The 16,341-nt window shown below is 39.6% G+C and overlaps 1 protein-coding gene across 7 annotated transcripts in view; it reads left to right on the top strand.

Moving 5' to 3' along the window:
* Positions 1-16,341, top strand: part of utrn (utrophin) — a 305,780-nt gene that overhangs the window by 100,355 nt on the left and 189,084 nt on the right. For all 7 annotated transcript variants that reach the window (XM_089124741.1, XM_089124740.1, XM_089124743.1 and 4 more), the window contains 8 exons: positions 496-666; positions 735-914; positions 1,961-2,089; positions 3,177-3,347; positions 3,442-3,609; positions 12,339-12,560; positions 12,786-12,958; positions 15,189-15,339. In XM_089124741.1, coding sequence (XP_088980867.1) covers positions 496-666; positions 735-914; positions 1,961-2,089; positions 3,177-3,347; positions 3,442-3,609; positions 12,339-12,560; positions 12,786-12,958; positions 15,189-15,339 — 1,365 coding nt within the window. The remainder of the gene's footprint in view (positions 1-495; positions 667-734; positions 915-1,960; positions 2,090-3,176; positions 3,348-3,441; positions 3,610-12,338; positions 12,561-12,785; positions 12,959-15,188; positions 15,340-16,341) is intronic.

The raw sequence follows: 16,341 nt of genomic DNA, 5'->3' as shown, positions 1-16,341 counted from the left end.
CTGGTATTATTAAGCCGGAAGAGAGATCAGCGCTGCTGCTTCTCCAGAGCGATCTCACGCCACAGCGACAAAACGCTATTTATGTTTTTGAATTTCTAAAGAAAATGGACGGAATTTGAAAATTGAGACTTTCATATCAATAGTAACAAAGGACAAAGATTATTGCGATTTTTTTGGATGTGCGCAGCCGCGATACAATGTCCCATTCATTCAAATGAAACAGGATGACTAATCGATTCTTGAGATTTAAGAATCGATATCGGTTCGTAAAAATGAGAATCGATTCATATCGAGAAATCGATATTTATTACCCAGCCCTATTTAAAACTGCTATAAAAGCATGTTTTTGTCTTTAAAATTGTGCTTTTTCCACTGTCCTCCACCCAGTCGGCGGATAACATGAAGCCCCGCCCCACTCGTGTAATGGAAGTAAAATGGGTGGAGGAAGCAATTTCATGTTGACTTTAGCCATCAAATGTGTGTGTGTGTGCTCAGGTGACTGAGGGGAAGCAGGATTTGGAGAAGGCGTTGTGTGTGTCTCAGCGACTGCAGAAGGACAGCGCCGCCCTGCAGGCCTGGATGAAACACACTGAGGCTCAGCTGAAGGAGAAGCTCGACACAGGAGACATGCCTGCGGACATCGACTCCGAGATCACATGGGCCAACGTGAGTGTGTGCGATGGAGTCTCTTTTGGACACAGAGTGTGTGTGTGTTAAAGAGCGTGTCCCTGCAGGGCCTGCTGAAGGAGTCCGAGCGCAGGAAGAGCGATCTGTGTGTGGTGACGGAGAACAGCGCCGCCCTGCAGGCGTTAGTGGAGGGCAGTGACGCTCAGCTGGAGGAGCAGCTGTTCCAGCTCAACGAGGACTGGGAACGAGTGCACACGCTGGTCGAGGACTGGCTCAGCGCTGTTCTGGTGAGTGTGTGTGTGTGTGTGAGGACTGCTGAGGGCTACGTTAAACTTATTTACCCACAGTGCACTTGTTCAGGTTAATATTCTGCTTCATTTTGTGCTCCGTGGTTTGTAGATACTTATCAGAAGAATAACAGCACGCACACACACACTCGCATGCGCACACACACAGTAATTATTCAGTAAATGATGGGGGAAGACCTTCATAATTATTCATTTATATGCAAATTCTTTCACATGGGATGATTCAGTCATTAGCTGTCTGTTTGCCAGAATTTAATTAACAACCAAAGTGGTACTGATCTGAAATGTCATTTATGAGCACATAATATAATATAATATAATATAATATTATAATATAATATATTAATATAATATAATAATAATATGAATAATATGAACTCGTATGAATCGTGTGACTATAATATGAATCACATTAATATTATCTTTTTTTCTTAAGAGACGAATTAAATGCATCAATACTGGATGAACAACATTTTAATTTTATGTTTTAAATAGTATATGTTTGAGATAATGTACTTCCAGACGGTGGTTCTCTCAAAATAACCCCCAAAATATTGATTTTACTGAGTTTATATTTTATTAGCTCACCAAATGCAAAACTTCAACGAAGAAAAAACGTTCCTATCAAGTTTTAATGTAGAAACAATAATAGTAATATTTGTTAGTCTTATTATTACTGTGTTTTTTCTGATTCTTAAAAGATTAAATGTATTAATACTGAATGGACAACATTTTTATTTTCATATTGTGTTTTACATTGTAATTATGTTAAAATAGGTCAATATTATTATTAATAATTGAAAAAAAAAATCTCACCTTTTCCCCACACCTTTGAAAGATGAATTACAAGCAGCAAAACTAGTTTAAAGAGGTAAAAGTAGACAGGCTAATGTGCTAATTACATTCAACTGGAAAATAATGATTACATGAAATAACTTTAATCTGTTGACAGTGCTACTTTTTTCCTACTGTATTAACATTAGCTAGAGATGCTGTGTCATGTCCTGTGTGTGTGTGTGTTGTAGAATCACAGACGTGAGGTGGAGATGTTCGATGAGAATTTGGCTCATATCAGCACATGGCTCTATCAGACTGAGATACGACTGGATGAGATGGAGAAGAAACCTGCAGCTGAGAAAGAGAGAATGACCAAGGTCAAAACACACACACACACACACACACACACACAGACTCAGATTATTTGAGTGACACTTAATATTCAGCTGGATATGATATACAGTATAGTATGTATGGATATACACTACCGGTCAAAAGCTTTAGATCGGTAAGATTTTTTTATGTTTTTAAAAGAAGTCTCTTCTGCTCACCAAGGCTGCAATTATTTGATAAAAATGCACACAAAAAAACAGTAATATTGTGAAATATTATTACAATTTAAAACAGCGGTTTTCTATGTGAATATATAGTGAAGTGTAATTTATTCCTGTGTTCAAAGCATCATTACTCCAGTCTCTAGTGTCACATGATCCTACAGACATTATTATAATATGACGCTCAAGAAACATTTATGATTATTTTCCATGTTGGAAACAGTTTTTTACATTTTTATTTCAGGATTCTTTGATGAATAGAAAGTTCAAAAGAACAGAATTGATCTGAAATGGGAAGCTTTTGTAACATTAATCACTACATTTCAAAAGTTTGGGGTCAGTAAGAATTATTTTTTTTATTTTTAGGGGAAAGAAATTAGAAAATACTTTTATTCATCAAGGATGAGTTAAATTTATCAAAAATTAGAGTAAAGACATTTATAATGTTCAAAAAGATTTTATTTATTTTTTTTTTACTTTCTATTCATCACAATTTTGGGGGGAAAAATGGTACACGACTGTTTTCAACATTGAAAATAATAATTTATGTTTTTTGAGCATAAAATCAGCATATTAGAAGGATTTCTGAAGGATCATGTGACTGATGTGTAATCAGCAACAGTAATGATGTTGAAAATTCAGCTTTCAAATTACATTTGAAAATATATTAAAATAGAAAACAGTCATTTTAAATTGTCATAATATTTCACAATACTACTGTTTGTAATTTTTAATTTTTATTTTTTTATTTTTTTAGAAGAGACTTAATTTAAAAACATAAACAATCTTACTGATCTAAAACTTTTGACCGGTAGTGTATGTATATACCACAACCCAATTACATGTATTATCAGACGCATTAGTGTCAGTTTTCATGTTGTTGTTAAAGCTGTGTGTGTGTGTGTGACAGGCTGTGTTGTGTGAGTTGGAGGGCATGAGTGTTCGTGTGGACAGTGCTCGTGATCAGGCAGTGATGTTGATGACCAGCAGGGGTCCTGCGTGTAGAGAACTGGTGGAGCCCAAACTGGACGACCTCAACCGCACCTTCCACAAGGTGGCGCAGCACATCAGCTCTGCTCAGGTGAGAGGCCAGCGCTCACAGGGCTCTCAGAGGACCGGCACTCGCCGGCGGCTGCTGACTCTGTGTGTGTGTGTGTGTGTGTGTGTGTGAGCAGGTGTCTGCTGGTCTGGAGGTCACACAGGATCAACAGCAGGAGCTGGTTGACGCTGGATCTGCTCCTCTTCGCTCCTCCTCACAGCTGCCGCTGTTTGAGTCAGACATACAGACTACTGTCAGAGCACTGGAGCAACAGGAGCAAACACACACACCTGACGACCAGAGGGTAATGCACCCAAGCACACACACACACACACACACACACACACACACACACACACACACACACACACACACAAACGCCTGACGACCAGAGGGTAATGCACCCAAGCACACACACACACACACACACACCTGACGACCAGAGGGTAATGCACACACACACACATTCATGTCTATATTACTAACAGGGGACTATCGCTCTACACTGGCCAAGAGGGAACTAGTGTTTCTGAAGAAACAAAAATGATTTACGTCTTTTTTCATATTATAACTTTAAATATGCATTTTTTTATTAAAACATGCCAAGTGGGGACCTGAAAAAATTCACCAGAGCGTTTTTTACTTGATTTTAACATGTTTTAAGGCATAACCAACAGAATTGGTATATTTACGGCTGTTACGACAGTGTTTACTGCTGTTACGGCTTTGATACAGCTATATTTATGGCTGTTACGACAGTGTTTACTGCTGTTACGGCTTTGATACAGCTATATTTATGGCTGTTACGACAGTGTTTACTGCTGTTACGGCTTTGATACAGCTATATTTACGGCTGTTACGACAGTGTTTACTGCTGTTACGGCTTTGATACAGCTATATTTACGGCTGTTACGACAGTGTTTACTGCTGTTACGGCTTTGATACAGCTATATTTACGGCTGTTACGACAGTGTTTACTGCTGTTACGGCTGTGATATAGCTATATTTACGGCTGTTACGACAGTGTTTACTGCTGTTACGGCTTTGATACAGCTATATTTACGGCTGTTACGACAGTGTTTACTGCGGTTACGGCTTTGATACAGCTATATTTACGGCTGTTACGACAGTGTTTACTGCTGTTACGGCTTTGATACAGCTATATTTACGGCTGTTACGACAGTGTTTACTGCTGTTACGGCTGTGATATAGCTATATTTATGGCTGTTACGACAGTGTTTACTGCTGTTACGGCTTTGATACAGCTATATTTACGGCTGTTACGACAGTGTTTACTGCGGTTACGGCTTTGATACAGCTATATTTACGGCTGTTACGACAGTGTTTACTGCTGTTACGGCTTTGATACAGCTATATTTACGGCTGTTACGACAGTGTTTACTGCTGTTACGGCTTTGATACAGCTATATTTATGGCTGTTACGACAGTGTTTACTGCTGTTACGGCTTGTGATATAGCTATATTTACGGCTGTTACGACAGTGTTTACTGCTGTTACGGCTTTGATACAGCTATATTTACGGCTGTTACGACAGTGTTTACTGCTGTTACGGCTTTGATACAGCTATATTTACGGCTGTTACGACAGTGTTTACTGCGGTTACGGCTTTGATACAGCTATATTTATGGCTGTTACGACAGTGTTTACTGCTGTTACGGCTTTGATACAGCTATATTTTCGGCTGTTACGACAGTGTTTACTGCTGTTACGGCTTTGATACAGCTATATTTATGGCTGTTACGACAGTGTTTACTGCTGTTACGGCTTTGATATAGCTATATTTACGGCTGTTACGACAGTGTTTACTGCTGTTACGGCTTTGATACAGCTATATTTATGGCTGTTACGACAGTGTTTACAGCTGTTACGGCTTTGATATAGCTATATTTACGGCTGTTACGACAGTGTTTACTGCTGTTACGGCTTTGATACAGCTATATTTACGGCTGTTACGACAGTGTTTACTGCTGTTACGGCTTTGATACAGCTATATTTACGGCTGTTACGACAGTGTTTACTGCGGTTACGGCTTTGATACAGCTATATTTATGGCTGTTACGACAGTGTTTACTGCTGTTACGGCTTTGATACAGCTATATTTACGGCTGTTACGACAGTGTTTACTGCTGTTACGGCTTTGATACAGCTATATTTACGGCTGTTACGACAGTGTTTACTGCGGTTACGGCTTTGATACAGCTATATTTATGGCTGTTACGACAGTGTTTACTGCTGTTACGGCTTTGATACAGCTATATTTACGGCTGTTACGACAGTGTTTACTGCTGTTACGGCTTTGATACAGCTATATTTACGGCTGTTACGACAGTGTTTACTGCTGTTACGGCTTTGATACAGCTATATTTATGGCTGTTACGACAGTGTTTACCGCTGTTACGGCTTTGATACAGCTATATTTACGGCTGTTACGACAGTGTTTACTGCGGTTACGGCTTTGATACGGCTATATTTACGGCTGTTACGACAGTGTTTACTGCTGTTACGGCTTTGATACGGCTATATTTACGGCTGTTACGACAGTGTTTACTGCTGTTACGGCTTTGATACGGCTATATTTACGGCTGTTACGACAGTGTTTACTGCTGTTACGGCTTTGATACGGCTATATTTATGGCTGTTACGACAGTGTTTACTGCTGTTACGGCTTTGATACAGCTATATTTATGGCTGTTACGACAGTGTTTACTGCTGTTACGGCTTTGATAAAGCTATATTTATGGCTGTTACGACAGTGTTTACTGCTGTTACGGCTGTGATACAGCTATATTTACGGCTGTTACGACAGTGTTTACTGCTGTTACGGCTTTGATACAGCTATATTTACGGCTGTTACGACAGTGTTTACTGCGGTTACGGCTTTGATACAGCTATATCTATGGCTGTTACGACAGTGTTTACTGCTGTTACGGCTTTGATAAAGCTATATTTATGGCTGTTACGACAGTGTTTACTGCTGTTACGGCTTTGATACAGCTATATTTACGGCTGTTACGACAGTGTTTACTGCTGTTACGGCTTTGATACAGCTATATTTACGGCTGTTACGACAGTGTTTACTGCTGTTACGGCTTTGATACAGCTATATTTACGGCTGTTACGACAGTGTTTACTGCGGTTACGGCTTTGATACAGCTATATTTATGGCTGTTACGACAGTGTTTACTGCGGTTACGGCTTTGATACAGCTATATTTACGGCTGTTACGACAGTGTTTACTGCTGTTACGGCTTTGATACAGCTATATTTACGGCTGTTACGACAGTGTTTACTGCGGTTACGGCTTTGATACAGCTATATTTACGGCTGTTACGACAGTGTTTACTGCGGTTACGGCTTTGATACAGCTATATTTATGGCTGTTACGACAGTGTTTACTGCGGTTACGGCTTTGATACAGCTATATTTATGGCTGTTACGACAGTGTTTACTGCGGTTACGGCTTTGATACAGCTATATTTACGGCTGTTACGACAGTGTTTACTGCTGTTACGGCTTTGATACAGCTATATTTACGGCTGTTACAACAGTGTTTACTGCGGTTACGGCTTTGATACAGCTATATTTATGGCTGTTACGACAGTGTTTACTGCTGTTACGGCTTTGATACAGCTATATTTACGGCTGTTACGACAGTGTTTACTGCTGTTACGGCTTTGATACAGCTATATTTATGGCTGTTACGACAGTGTTTACTGCTGTTACGGCTTTGATACAGCTATATTTACGGCTGTTACGACAGTGTTTACTGCTGTTACGGCTTTGATACAGCTATATTTACGGCTGTTACGACAGTGTTTACTGCTGATACGGCTTTGATGCAGCTATATTTACGGCTGTTACGACAGTGTTTACTGCTGTTACGGCTTTGATAGAGGTATATTTACGGCTGTTACGACAGTGTTTACTGCTGTTACGGCTTTGATACAGCTATATTTACGGCTGTTACGACAGTGTTTACTGCTGTTACGGCTTTGATACAGCTATATTTATGGCTGTTACGACAGTGTTTACTGCTGTTACGGCTTTGATACAGCTATATTTACGGCTGTTACGACAGTGTTTACTGCTGTTACGGCTTTGATACAGCTATATTTACGGCTGTTACGACAGTGTTTACTGCGGTTACGGCTTTGATACAGCTATATTTACGGCTGTTACGACAGTGTTTACTGCGGTTACGGCTTTGATACAGCTATATTTACGGCTGTTACGACAGTGTTTACTGCGGTTACGGCTTTGATACAGCTATATTTACGGCTGTTACGACAGTGTTTACTGCTGTTACGGCTTTGATACAGCTATATTTACGGCTGTTACGACAGTGTTTACTGCTGTTACGGCTTTGATACAGCTATATTTACGGCTGTTACGACAGTTTACTGCTGTTACGGCTTTGATACAGCTATATTTACGGCTGTTACGACAGTGTTTACTGCTGTTACGGCCTTGATACAGCTATATTTACGGCTGTTACGACAGTTTACTGCTGTTACGGCTTTGATACAGCTATATTTACGGCTGTTACGACAGTGTTTACTGCTGTTAGGGCTTTGATACAGCTATATTTATGGCTGTTACGACAGTGTTTACTGCTGTTACGGCTTTGATACAGCTATATTTATGGCTGTTACGACAGTGTTTACTGCTGTTACGGCTTTGATACAGCTATATTTACGGCTGTTACGACAGTGTTTACTGCTGTTACGGCTTTGATACAGCTATATTTACGGCTGTTACGACAGTGTTTACTGCTGTTACGGCTTTGATACAGCTATATTTATGGCTGTTACGACAGTGTTTACTGCTGTTACGGCTTTGATACAGCTATATTTATGGCTGTTACGACAGTGTTTACTGCTGTTACGGCTTTGATACAGCTATATTTACGGCTGTGACGACAGTGTTTACTGCTGTTACGGCTTTGATACAGCTATATTTATGGCTGTTACGACAGTGTTTACTGCTGTTACGGCTTTGATACAGCTATATTTACGGCTGTTACGACAGTGTTTACTGCTGTTACGGCTTTGATACAGCTATATTTACGGCTGTTACGACAGTTTACTGCTGTTACGGCTTTGATACAGCTATATTTACGGCTGTTACGACAGTGTTTACTGCTGTTACGGCTTTGATACAGCTATATTTACGGCTGTTACGACAGTTTACTGCTGTTACGGCTTTGATACAGCTATATTTACGGCTGTTACGACAGTGTTTACTGCTGTTACGGCTTTGATACAGCTATATTTATGGCTGTTACGACAGTGTTTACTGCTGTTACGGCTTTGATACAGCTATATTTGTGGCTGTTACGACAGTGTTTACTGCTGTTACGGCTTTGATACAGCTATATTTACGGCTGTTATGACAGTGTTTACTGCTGTTACGGCTTTGATACAGCTATATTTATGGCTGTTACGACAGTGTTTACTGCTGTTACGGCTTTGATACAGCTATATTTACGGCTGTTACGACAGTGTTTACTGCTGTTACGGCTTTGATACGGCTATATTTACGGCTGTTACGACAGTTTACTGCTGTTACGGCTTTGATACAGCTATATTTATGGCTGTTACGACAGTGTTTACTGCTGTTACGGCTGTGATATAGCTATATTTACGGCTGTTACGACAGTGTTTACTGCGGTTACGGCTTTGATACAGCTATATTTACGGCTGTTATGACAGTGTTTACTGCTGTTACGGCTTTGATACAGCTATATTTATGGCTGTTACGACAGTGTTTACTGCGGTTACGGCTTTGATACGGCTATATTTACGGCTGTTACGACAGTGTTTACTGCTGTTACGGCTTTGATACAGCTATATTTACGGCTGTTACGACAGTGTTTACTGCTGTTACGGCTTTGATACAGCTATATTTACGGCTGTTACGACAGTGTTTACTGCTGTTACGGCTTTGATACAGCTATATTTACGGCTGTTACGACAGTGTTTACTGCTGTTACGGCTTTGATACAGCTATATTTACGGCTGTTACGACAGTGTTTACTGCTGTTACGGCTTTGATACAGCTATATTTACGGCTGTTACGACAGTTTACTGCTGTTACGGCTTTGATACAGCTATATTTACGGCTGTTACGACAGTGTTTACTGCTGTTACGGCTTTGATACAGCTATATTTACGGCTGTTACGACAGTGTTTACTGCTGTTACGGCTTTGATACAGCTATATTTATGGCTGTTACGACAGTGTTTACTGCTGTTACGGCTTTGATACAGCTATATTTACGGCTGTTACGACAGTTTACTGCTGTTACGGCTTTGATACAGCTATATTTACGGCTGTTACGACAGTGTTTACTGCTGTTACGGCTTTGATACAGCTATATTTATGGCTGTTACGACAGTGTTTTCTGCTGTTACGGCTTTGATACAGCTATATTTACGGCTGTTACGACAGTGTTTTCTGCTGTTACGGCTTTGATACAGCTATATTTACGGCTGTTACGACAGTGTTTACTGCTGTTACAGCTTTGATACAGCTATATTTATGGCTGTTACGACAGTGTTTACTGCTGTTACAGCTTTGATACAGCTATATTTACGGCTGTTACGACAGTGTTTTCTGCTGTTACGGCTTTGATACAGCTATATTTACGGCTGTTACGACAGTGTTTACTGCTGTTACAGCTTTGATACAGCTATATTTATGGCTGTTACGACAGTGTTTACTGCGGTTACGGCTTTGATACAGCTATATTTACGGCTGTTACGACAGTGTTTACTGCTGTTACGGCTTTGATACAGCTATATTTACGGCTGTTACGACAGTGTTTACTGCTGTTACGGCTTTGATACAGCTATATTTACGGCTGTTACGACAGTGTTTACTGCGGTTACGGCTTTGATACAGCTATATTTACGGCTGTTACGACAGTGTTTACTGCTGTTACGGCTTTGATACAGCTATATTTATGGCTGTTACGACAGTGTTTACTGCGGTTACGGCTTTGATACAGCTATATTTACGGCTGTTACGACAGTGTTTACTGCTGTTACGGCTTTGATACAGCTATATTTATGGCTGTTACGACAGTGTTTACTGCTGTTACAGCTTTGATACAGCTATATTTACGGCTGTTACGACAGTGTTTTCTGCTGTTACGGCTTTGATACAGCTATATTTACGGCTGTTACGACAGTGTTTACTGCTGTTACGGCTTTGATACAGCTATATTTATGGCTGTTACGACAGTGTTTACTGCTGTTACGGCTTTGATACAGCTATATTTATGGCTGTTACGACAGTGTTTACTGCTGTTACGGCTTTGATACAGCTATATTTATGGCTGTTACGACAGTGTTTACTGCTGTTACGGCTTTGATACAGCTATATTTACGGCTGTTACGACAGTGTTTTCTGCTGTTACGGCTTTGATACAGCTATATTTACGGCTGTTACGACAGTGTTTACTGCTGTTACGGCTTTGATACAGCTATATTTATGGCTGTTACGACAGTGTTTACTGCGGTTACGGCTTTGATACAGCTATATTTACGGCTGTTACGACAGTGTTTACTGCTGTTACGGCTTTGATACAGCTATATTTATGGCTGTTACGACAGTGTTTACTGCGGTTACGGCTTTGATACAGCTATATTTACGGCTGTTACGACAGTGTTTACTGCTGTTACGGCTTTGATACAGCTATATTTACGGCTGTTATGACACTGTTTACTGCTGTTACGGCTTTGATACAGCTATATTTACGGCTGTTACGACAGTGTTTTCTGCTGTTACGGCTTTGATACAGCTATATTTATGGCTGTTACGACAGTGTTTACTGCTGTTACGGCTTTGATACAGCTAGTTTTATGGCTGTTACGACAGTGTTTACTGCTGTTACGGCTTTGATACAGCTATATTTACGGCTGTTACGACAGTGTTTACTGCTGTTACGGCTTTGATACAGCTATATTTACGGCTGTTACGACAGTGTTTACTGCTGTTACGGCTTTGATACAGCTATATTTACGGCTGTTACGACAGTGTTTACTGCTGTTACGGCTTTGATACGGCTATATTTACGGCTGTTACGACAGTGTTTACTGCTGTTACGGCTTTGATAAAGCTATATTTACGGCTGTTACGACAGTGTTTACTGCTGTTACGGCTTTGATACAGCTATATTTACGGCTGTTACGACAGTGTTTACTGCTGTTACGGCTTTGATACAGCTATATTTACGGCTGTTACGACAGTGTTTACTGCTGTTACGGCTTTGATAAAGCTATATTTACGGCTGTTACGACAGTGTTTACTGCTGTTACGGCTTTGATAAAGCTATATTTACGGCTGTTACGACAGTGTTTACTGCTGTTACGGCTTTGATACAGCTATATTTACGGCTGTTACGACAGTGTTTACTGCTGTTACGGCTTTGATACAGCTATATTTACGGCTGTTACGACAGTGTTTACTGCTGTTACGGCTTTGATACAGCTATATTTATGGCTGTTACGACAGTGTTTACTGCTGTTACGGCTTTGATACAGCTATATTTACGGCTGTTACGACAGTGTTTACTGCGGTTACGGCTTTGTTACAGCTATATCTATGGCTGTTACGACAGTGTTTACTGCTGTTACGCTATTCTTCGATTCTTTTAATGCTGCAACAACATAGTTTACATTTGTTTAATGCTTTGTTACAGATGTGTGACAGTAATGATGCCTCTTATGTATAAAGCCGTGTTATGTTCTTATACAGCAATGTCAAGGTTATTATGCTATGTTAAAACATGTTTAAGGCTATGCTACATCTGTTTACGACTGCAACTTTCAACACCATGTTTTCAGCTGTATTACAGCAACGTTACAGCATTGACAGATGATTTGCTGACACTTCCACATCAGATCTTATAAACAAAATGCTTTTACATTGTTAGCAAATGCTGAATGTGTGAAAGAACCAAATGTATCACGCTTCTTATATTCAACATATTTTCTCTGTTTTTCTGCAGGAGCTTCATATCATCAGATCGCAGCCAGTTGCTGAAGTGGTTTTGGAGTCATCGCCTTCTCCTCCTCAGGACGAGGGCAGCACATCCGTCTCCCCGTCCGACTATCTGCTGGACATTAATAAGGTTCTGCTGGCTATGGCCGACAACGAGCTGCTCCTGAACTCCTCGGAGCTCAGCGGAGGGATGTTTGAGGACTTCTCCAGCCAGGAGGACACGCTCAAGGTTAGGGGGTGTCCATGGCGTCCAAATATCAGTATACTAGTACAAGTGTTGGGGAAACTACTTCAAAACTCTAGCTTGTTAAGCTACAATTTACTTATAAAGTTATCAAGCTGCACTGCTGACCATAATAACTTCCTGTTCATTAGATGTCTGATATAGAGACAACACTGAGTAGAGCAATGGGTGTTTTCAGTTGTATTGACTTCGCTGTGTCTCTGTTTGTAGAATATAAAGGAGAGTTTGGAGCGGTTGGGTGAGCAGGTTGAAGTGATTAATGAGCGCCAACCCGATGTGATTCTGGAAGCTTCCAGACAGGAAATGGCACAGATATCTGATGCCCTGACACAACTGAACTCAGAGTGGGACAGAGGCAACCGCATGTACAGCCAGAGGAAAGGGTGAGTCCCGAATGACCCATAATTCCCTGTTTTTCTGCATCTCCCCGTTATGGCCCATAATCACAAAGTGAACCTGAACCAATGATGGATATAGTGTAGTATATAGTATGGATATATTTTGCATTTAGTGGATGTGTGTGTGTGTGTGTGTGTGTTGTTTGCAGTTGGATTTATAGAGTTTGGATTCCAGCTTCTATTTCCTCATTTTCTTGTTATTGGAGATAGATTTCCTAATGTTATTTTGCCCATTCGTAGCATGCTAATGGAGGAGTCCAGGGAAGGATGTAACCATGCATTCAGAATTGGGGGCGGCAAATGTAATAATTTAAAAAGTAATGACCGTCCACCCCCTAATCTGAATTTAGTTGGGAGGGGGATATATCTGTGGAGGCTTGGGCTCCGAGTCTTGGAGAATCCGGAGAGAAATGTGTCTAGTCCCTGGATATTATAAATGCATGAGGATGAGAGAGAAACCGATCCCAGCATCTCACTTCTGAACCCTTCATTAATACTGATGCAGTGTGTCTGATAAACATCAAACTCTAATAGACCTCTTAAAGCAAAATTAAAATGATGAATAAAATATTACAGATTATTAACAAATTTTTTTTTATTAAATCACAGGGTTTATAAATATACATCATAATAAACATCATAGTTCCAAGAATATGCCATAATGTTTTTATGACATCATCATCTTGACAGTTAAGCACATCCTCTTCAATTCTCAATACTACGACAAAAGGGTAATTATAGTTAACTAAAATATTTTAGTTTAAAAAAGCGAAAGCAAATGATAAATATTCAAAAATACTTAAGTGTTGCCTTGGAAACGAATGAATTAAGTTGCAACAAAAATTACTGACTGGAAATAAAATTAAACCTTCAAATGAAATAAAAGGAAATTAAATAATGTAATAATATATATATAAAAAAATGCCAAAAAACACATTACAAAATTACTTTTGTTTGTGAAAACTGAAAACATAAGACAAGTAAATTCAAAATATTAGAAACTATGATAGTATGTAATTAATACAAAAACAACAATGCTTTTTTTTATGATGGCTTTATAGAATCTAGTGAGAATTTTTTTTAGTTTTTAGAATTATATTTGCAAAGAAGTCAAATTTTTAATTTTAAAGGTAATCAATAAATGACCATAAATGATTGTCATGAATATAATGTCATAATACAATAATTAGCCTAAAATAAGCTTAATATTTCCATATAAAATAATAACTCATTCTATATTTCCTAAGATTTTTGTTTTTTTAAATATGACCCAGTCATGTTTTCTTGAGATTCACTTCAAACCTCAGTTAATAATGTAAGAGGCAGGTCCTTCTGGAAGGTGAGCAGGATTTCATCTCTCAGAAGTCAGGCACAAAGGAAGTTTTCCACACCGTTAGACAGAAATGTGACCCAGTTACTCGCCTAGTGTCATCGAGCTCCCTCTGACAGACTTCCCTGCTCAAAGACCAGTCGACCCACGCTGAACTCTCTGCTGCACCAGTTTATCCCCACTGTTCACCAGTACAACCTACTCAAAGACCAGTCAACATCCCCACTGTTCACCAGTACAACCAGCTCAAATTTGTACTAGTTTATTTAAATTAAATGTATTATTTATTTTATATTTATATTTTTATATATTTTTTTATTTATTTATTTAAATTTAAATTAGTTTTATAAACTAGTATAGTATTAATGAACATTTTGTATCAGCTCATACTTGCATGCATTATTGCCATAGTGATCTGTCAGGTATCAAGGTGTCACAAATTTGCCATCTACCATTCACAAAAATGATGTCATGGCCCCTTGAATATAGAATGTTTTGTCGTATGAATATCTAACAAGAACAAACTCTCTGCTTTTAGAGAACAACAACAAAAAATTATTCTAGCTTCATGTATTAAATTTTTTCAACACAAGGTTCATAAAAAATTGACATTTTGTGCAAAAAGCAAGTGCTCTTTCAGAATATGCGTCGCAGCGCCCCCAGTGGTAGAACAGTGGCAACACAGAAAATTACGATGAATTTGAACAGCCGTGTGTGTGTGTGTGTGTGTGTGTGTGTGGAGAAATTAATTTCTGATATTGAGTATCTCTTGCTTAAGAGTGAGTGAAACGAGTCGAAACGAACACACTGCTAATTAAGAAATGAGGATAACGTCATGTTTCATCCTGTGCTGACGTGTGTGTGTGTGTGTGTGTGTGTGCGCAGGTGTTTTGACAGAGCTGTGGAGGAGTGGAGGCAGTTCCACCGTGACATGAACGACCTCTCGCAGTGGCTGAGCGACACCGAACAGATCCTGGCGGACGGGACCGGACCGGACGGGGAACTGGATCTCGATCGCGCTCGGGGGCATCAACAGGTCAGAGGTCAAAGGTCACACATCCGTTCTATAGACGAATCCGACGAGCGTTCTGTGTAGGCTGCCATCTTGTGGCAACGCCATTACTGAGCTGTTACACCGGCATAGACATATGCACCGGTATGTAAACAAACCTCGGTGATAACGCGAACACACCCTCGATGACAGCTACAGCCAGGCAGAATGACTTGTTGGGTTGATGAAGTTAGACAGCGGCCTCCAATCACAGATGAAGGTACAAACGTTCTTACAGATTAACGTTATTTATGAAAATAGCTTGGCAAGCTAGCTAGGCTAACGTTTGCTAACGAGGAAACTATAAAAAGATCTGTCCATTTGGCAACAATATATAAATAAATGAATGAAATCAAATAAACAAATTCATGTTTTTCATTTGTGTCCATATTTATCTCATTTTCACATTGCAACGGGCAAGGGTAAGGCAACATTACAGCTAGAAATTATACATAATATCGACCAATTAGTGTTTAAACCATGGAAAGAGGTCAATATAACAGCGGGAGAACAATTATGTCACATAACGTTACATTTAGCTCAGGAAAGCCATTTAATGACCATAGCATGTTAATTGAATAGAACAAATAGCAAGAGAGGAGATTTTGCTGATCACTATATCACATATTTATTATATTTTTTTACTTATGTCATTAAATAATTGTTATTATACGCGAATGTCCGCGTCTTGTACTCGCCCAGGAAATCTGTGTAAACCGTACGGCTCCAGACAGGGGCAGTCGACCCGGGGTATTCACAGTGTTTTCTCTTCAAAATTAAAATTTTACTGCCACCATTAAAACAATTTATAACGGAAACTGTTTACCCAGTCAACATTATACAAGGGGTAACGTTGTAACGTTAGTGACAGTCGTAAATCGCGGGCTGTTTATTCCAGTGGACGCAAGTTGCAACTAAAACAATAGGAGGCAATGGCGCAACGCTACCCAGCAACAGCTCAGTAATGGCGCCCGCTTACTTCCGGTA

The sequence above is a fragment of the Pimephales promelas genome, chromosome 20 (assembly GCF_988280905.1).
Source record: "Pimephales promelas chromosome 20, fPimPro1.hap1.1, whole genome shotgun sequence".
Lineage (NCBI taxonomy): Eukaryota > Metazoa > Chordata > Actinopteri > Cypriniformes > Leuciscidae > Pimephales > Pimephales promelas.
The sequence above is the reverse complement of the archived record's forward strand: the minus strand, read 5'-3'. Positions and strand labels throughout refer to the sequence as shown.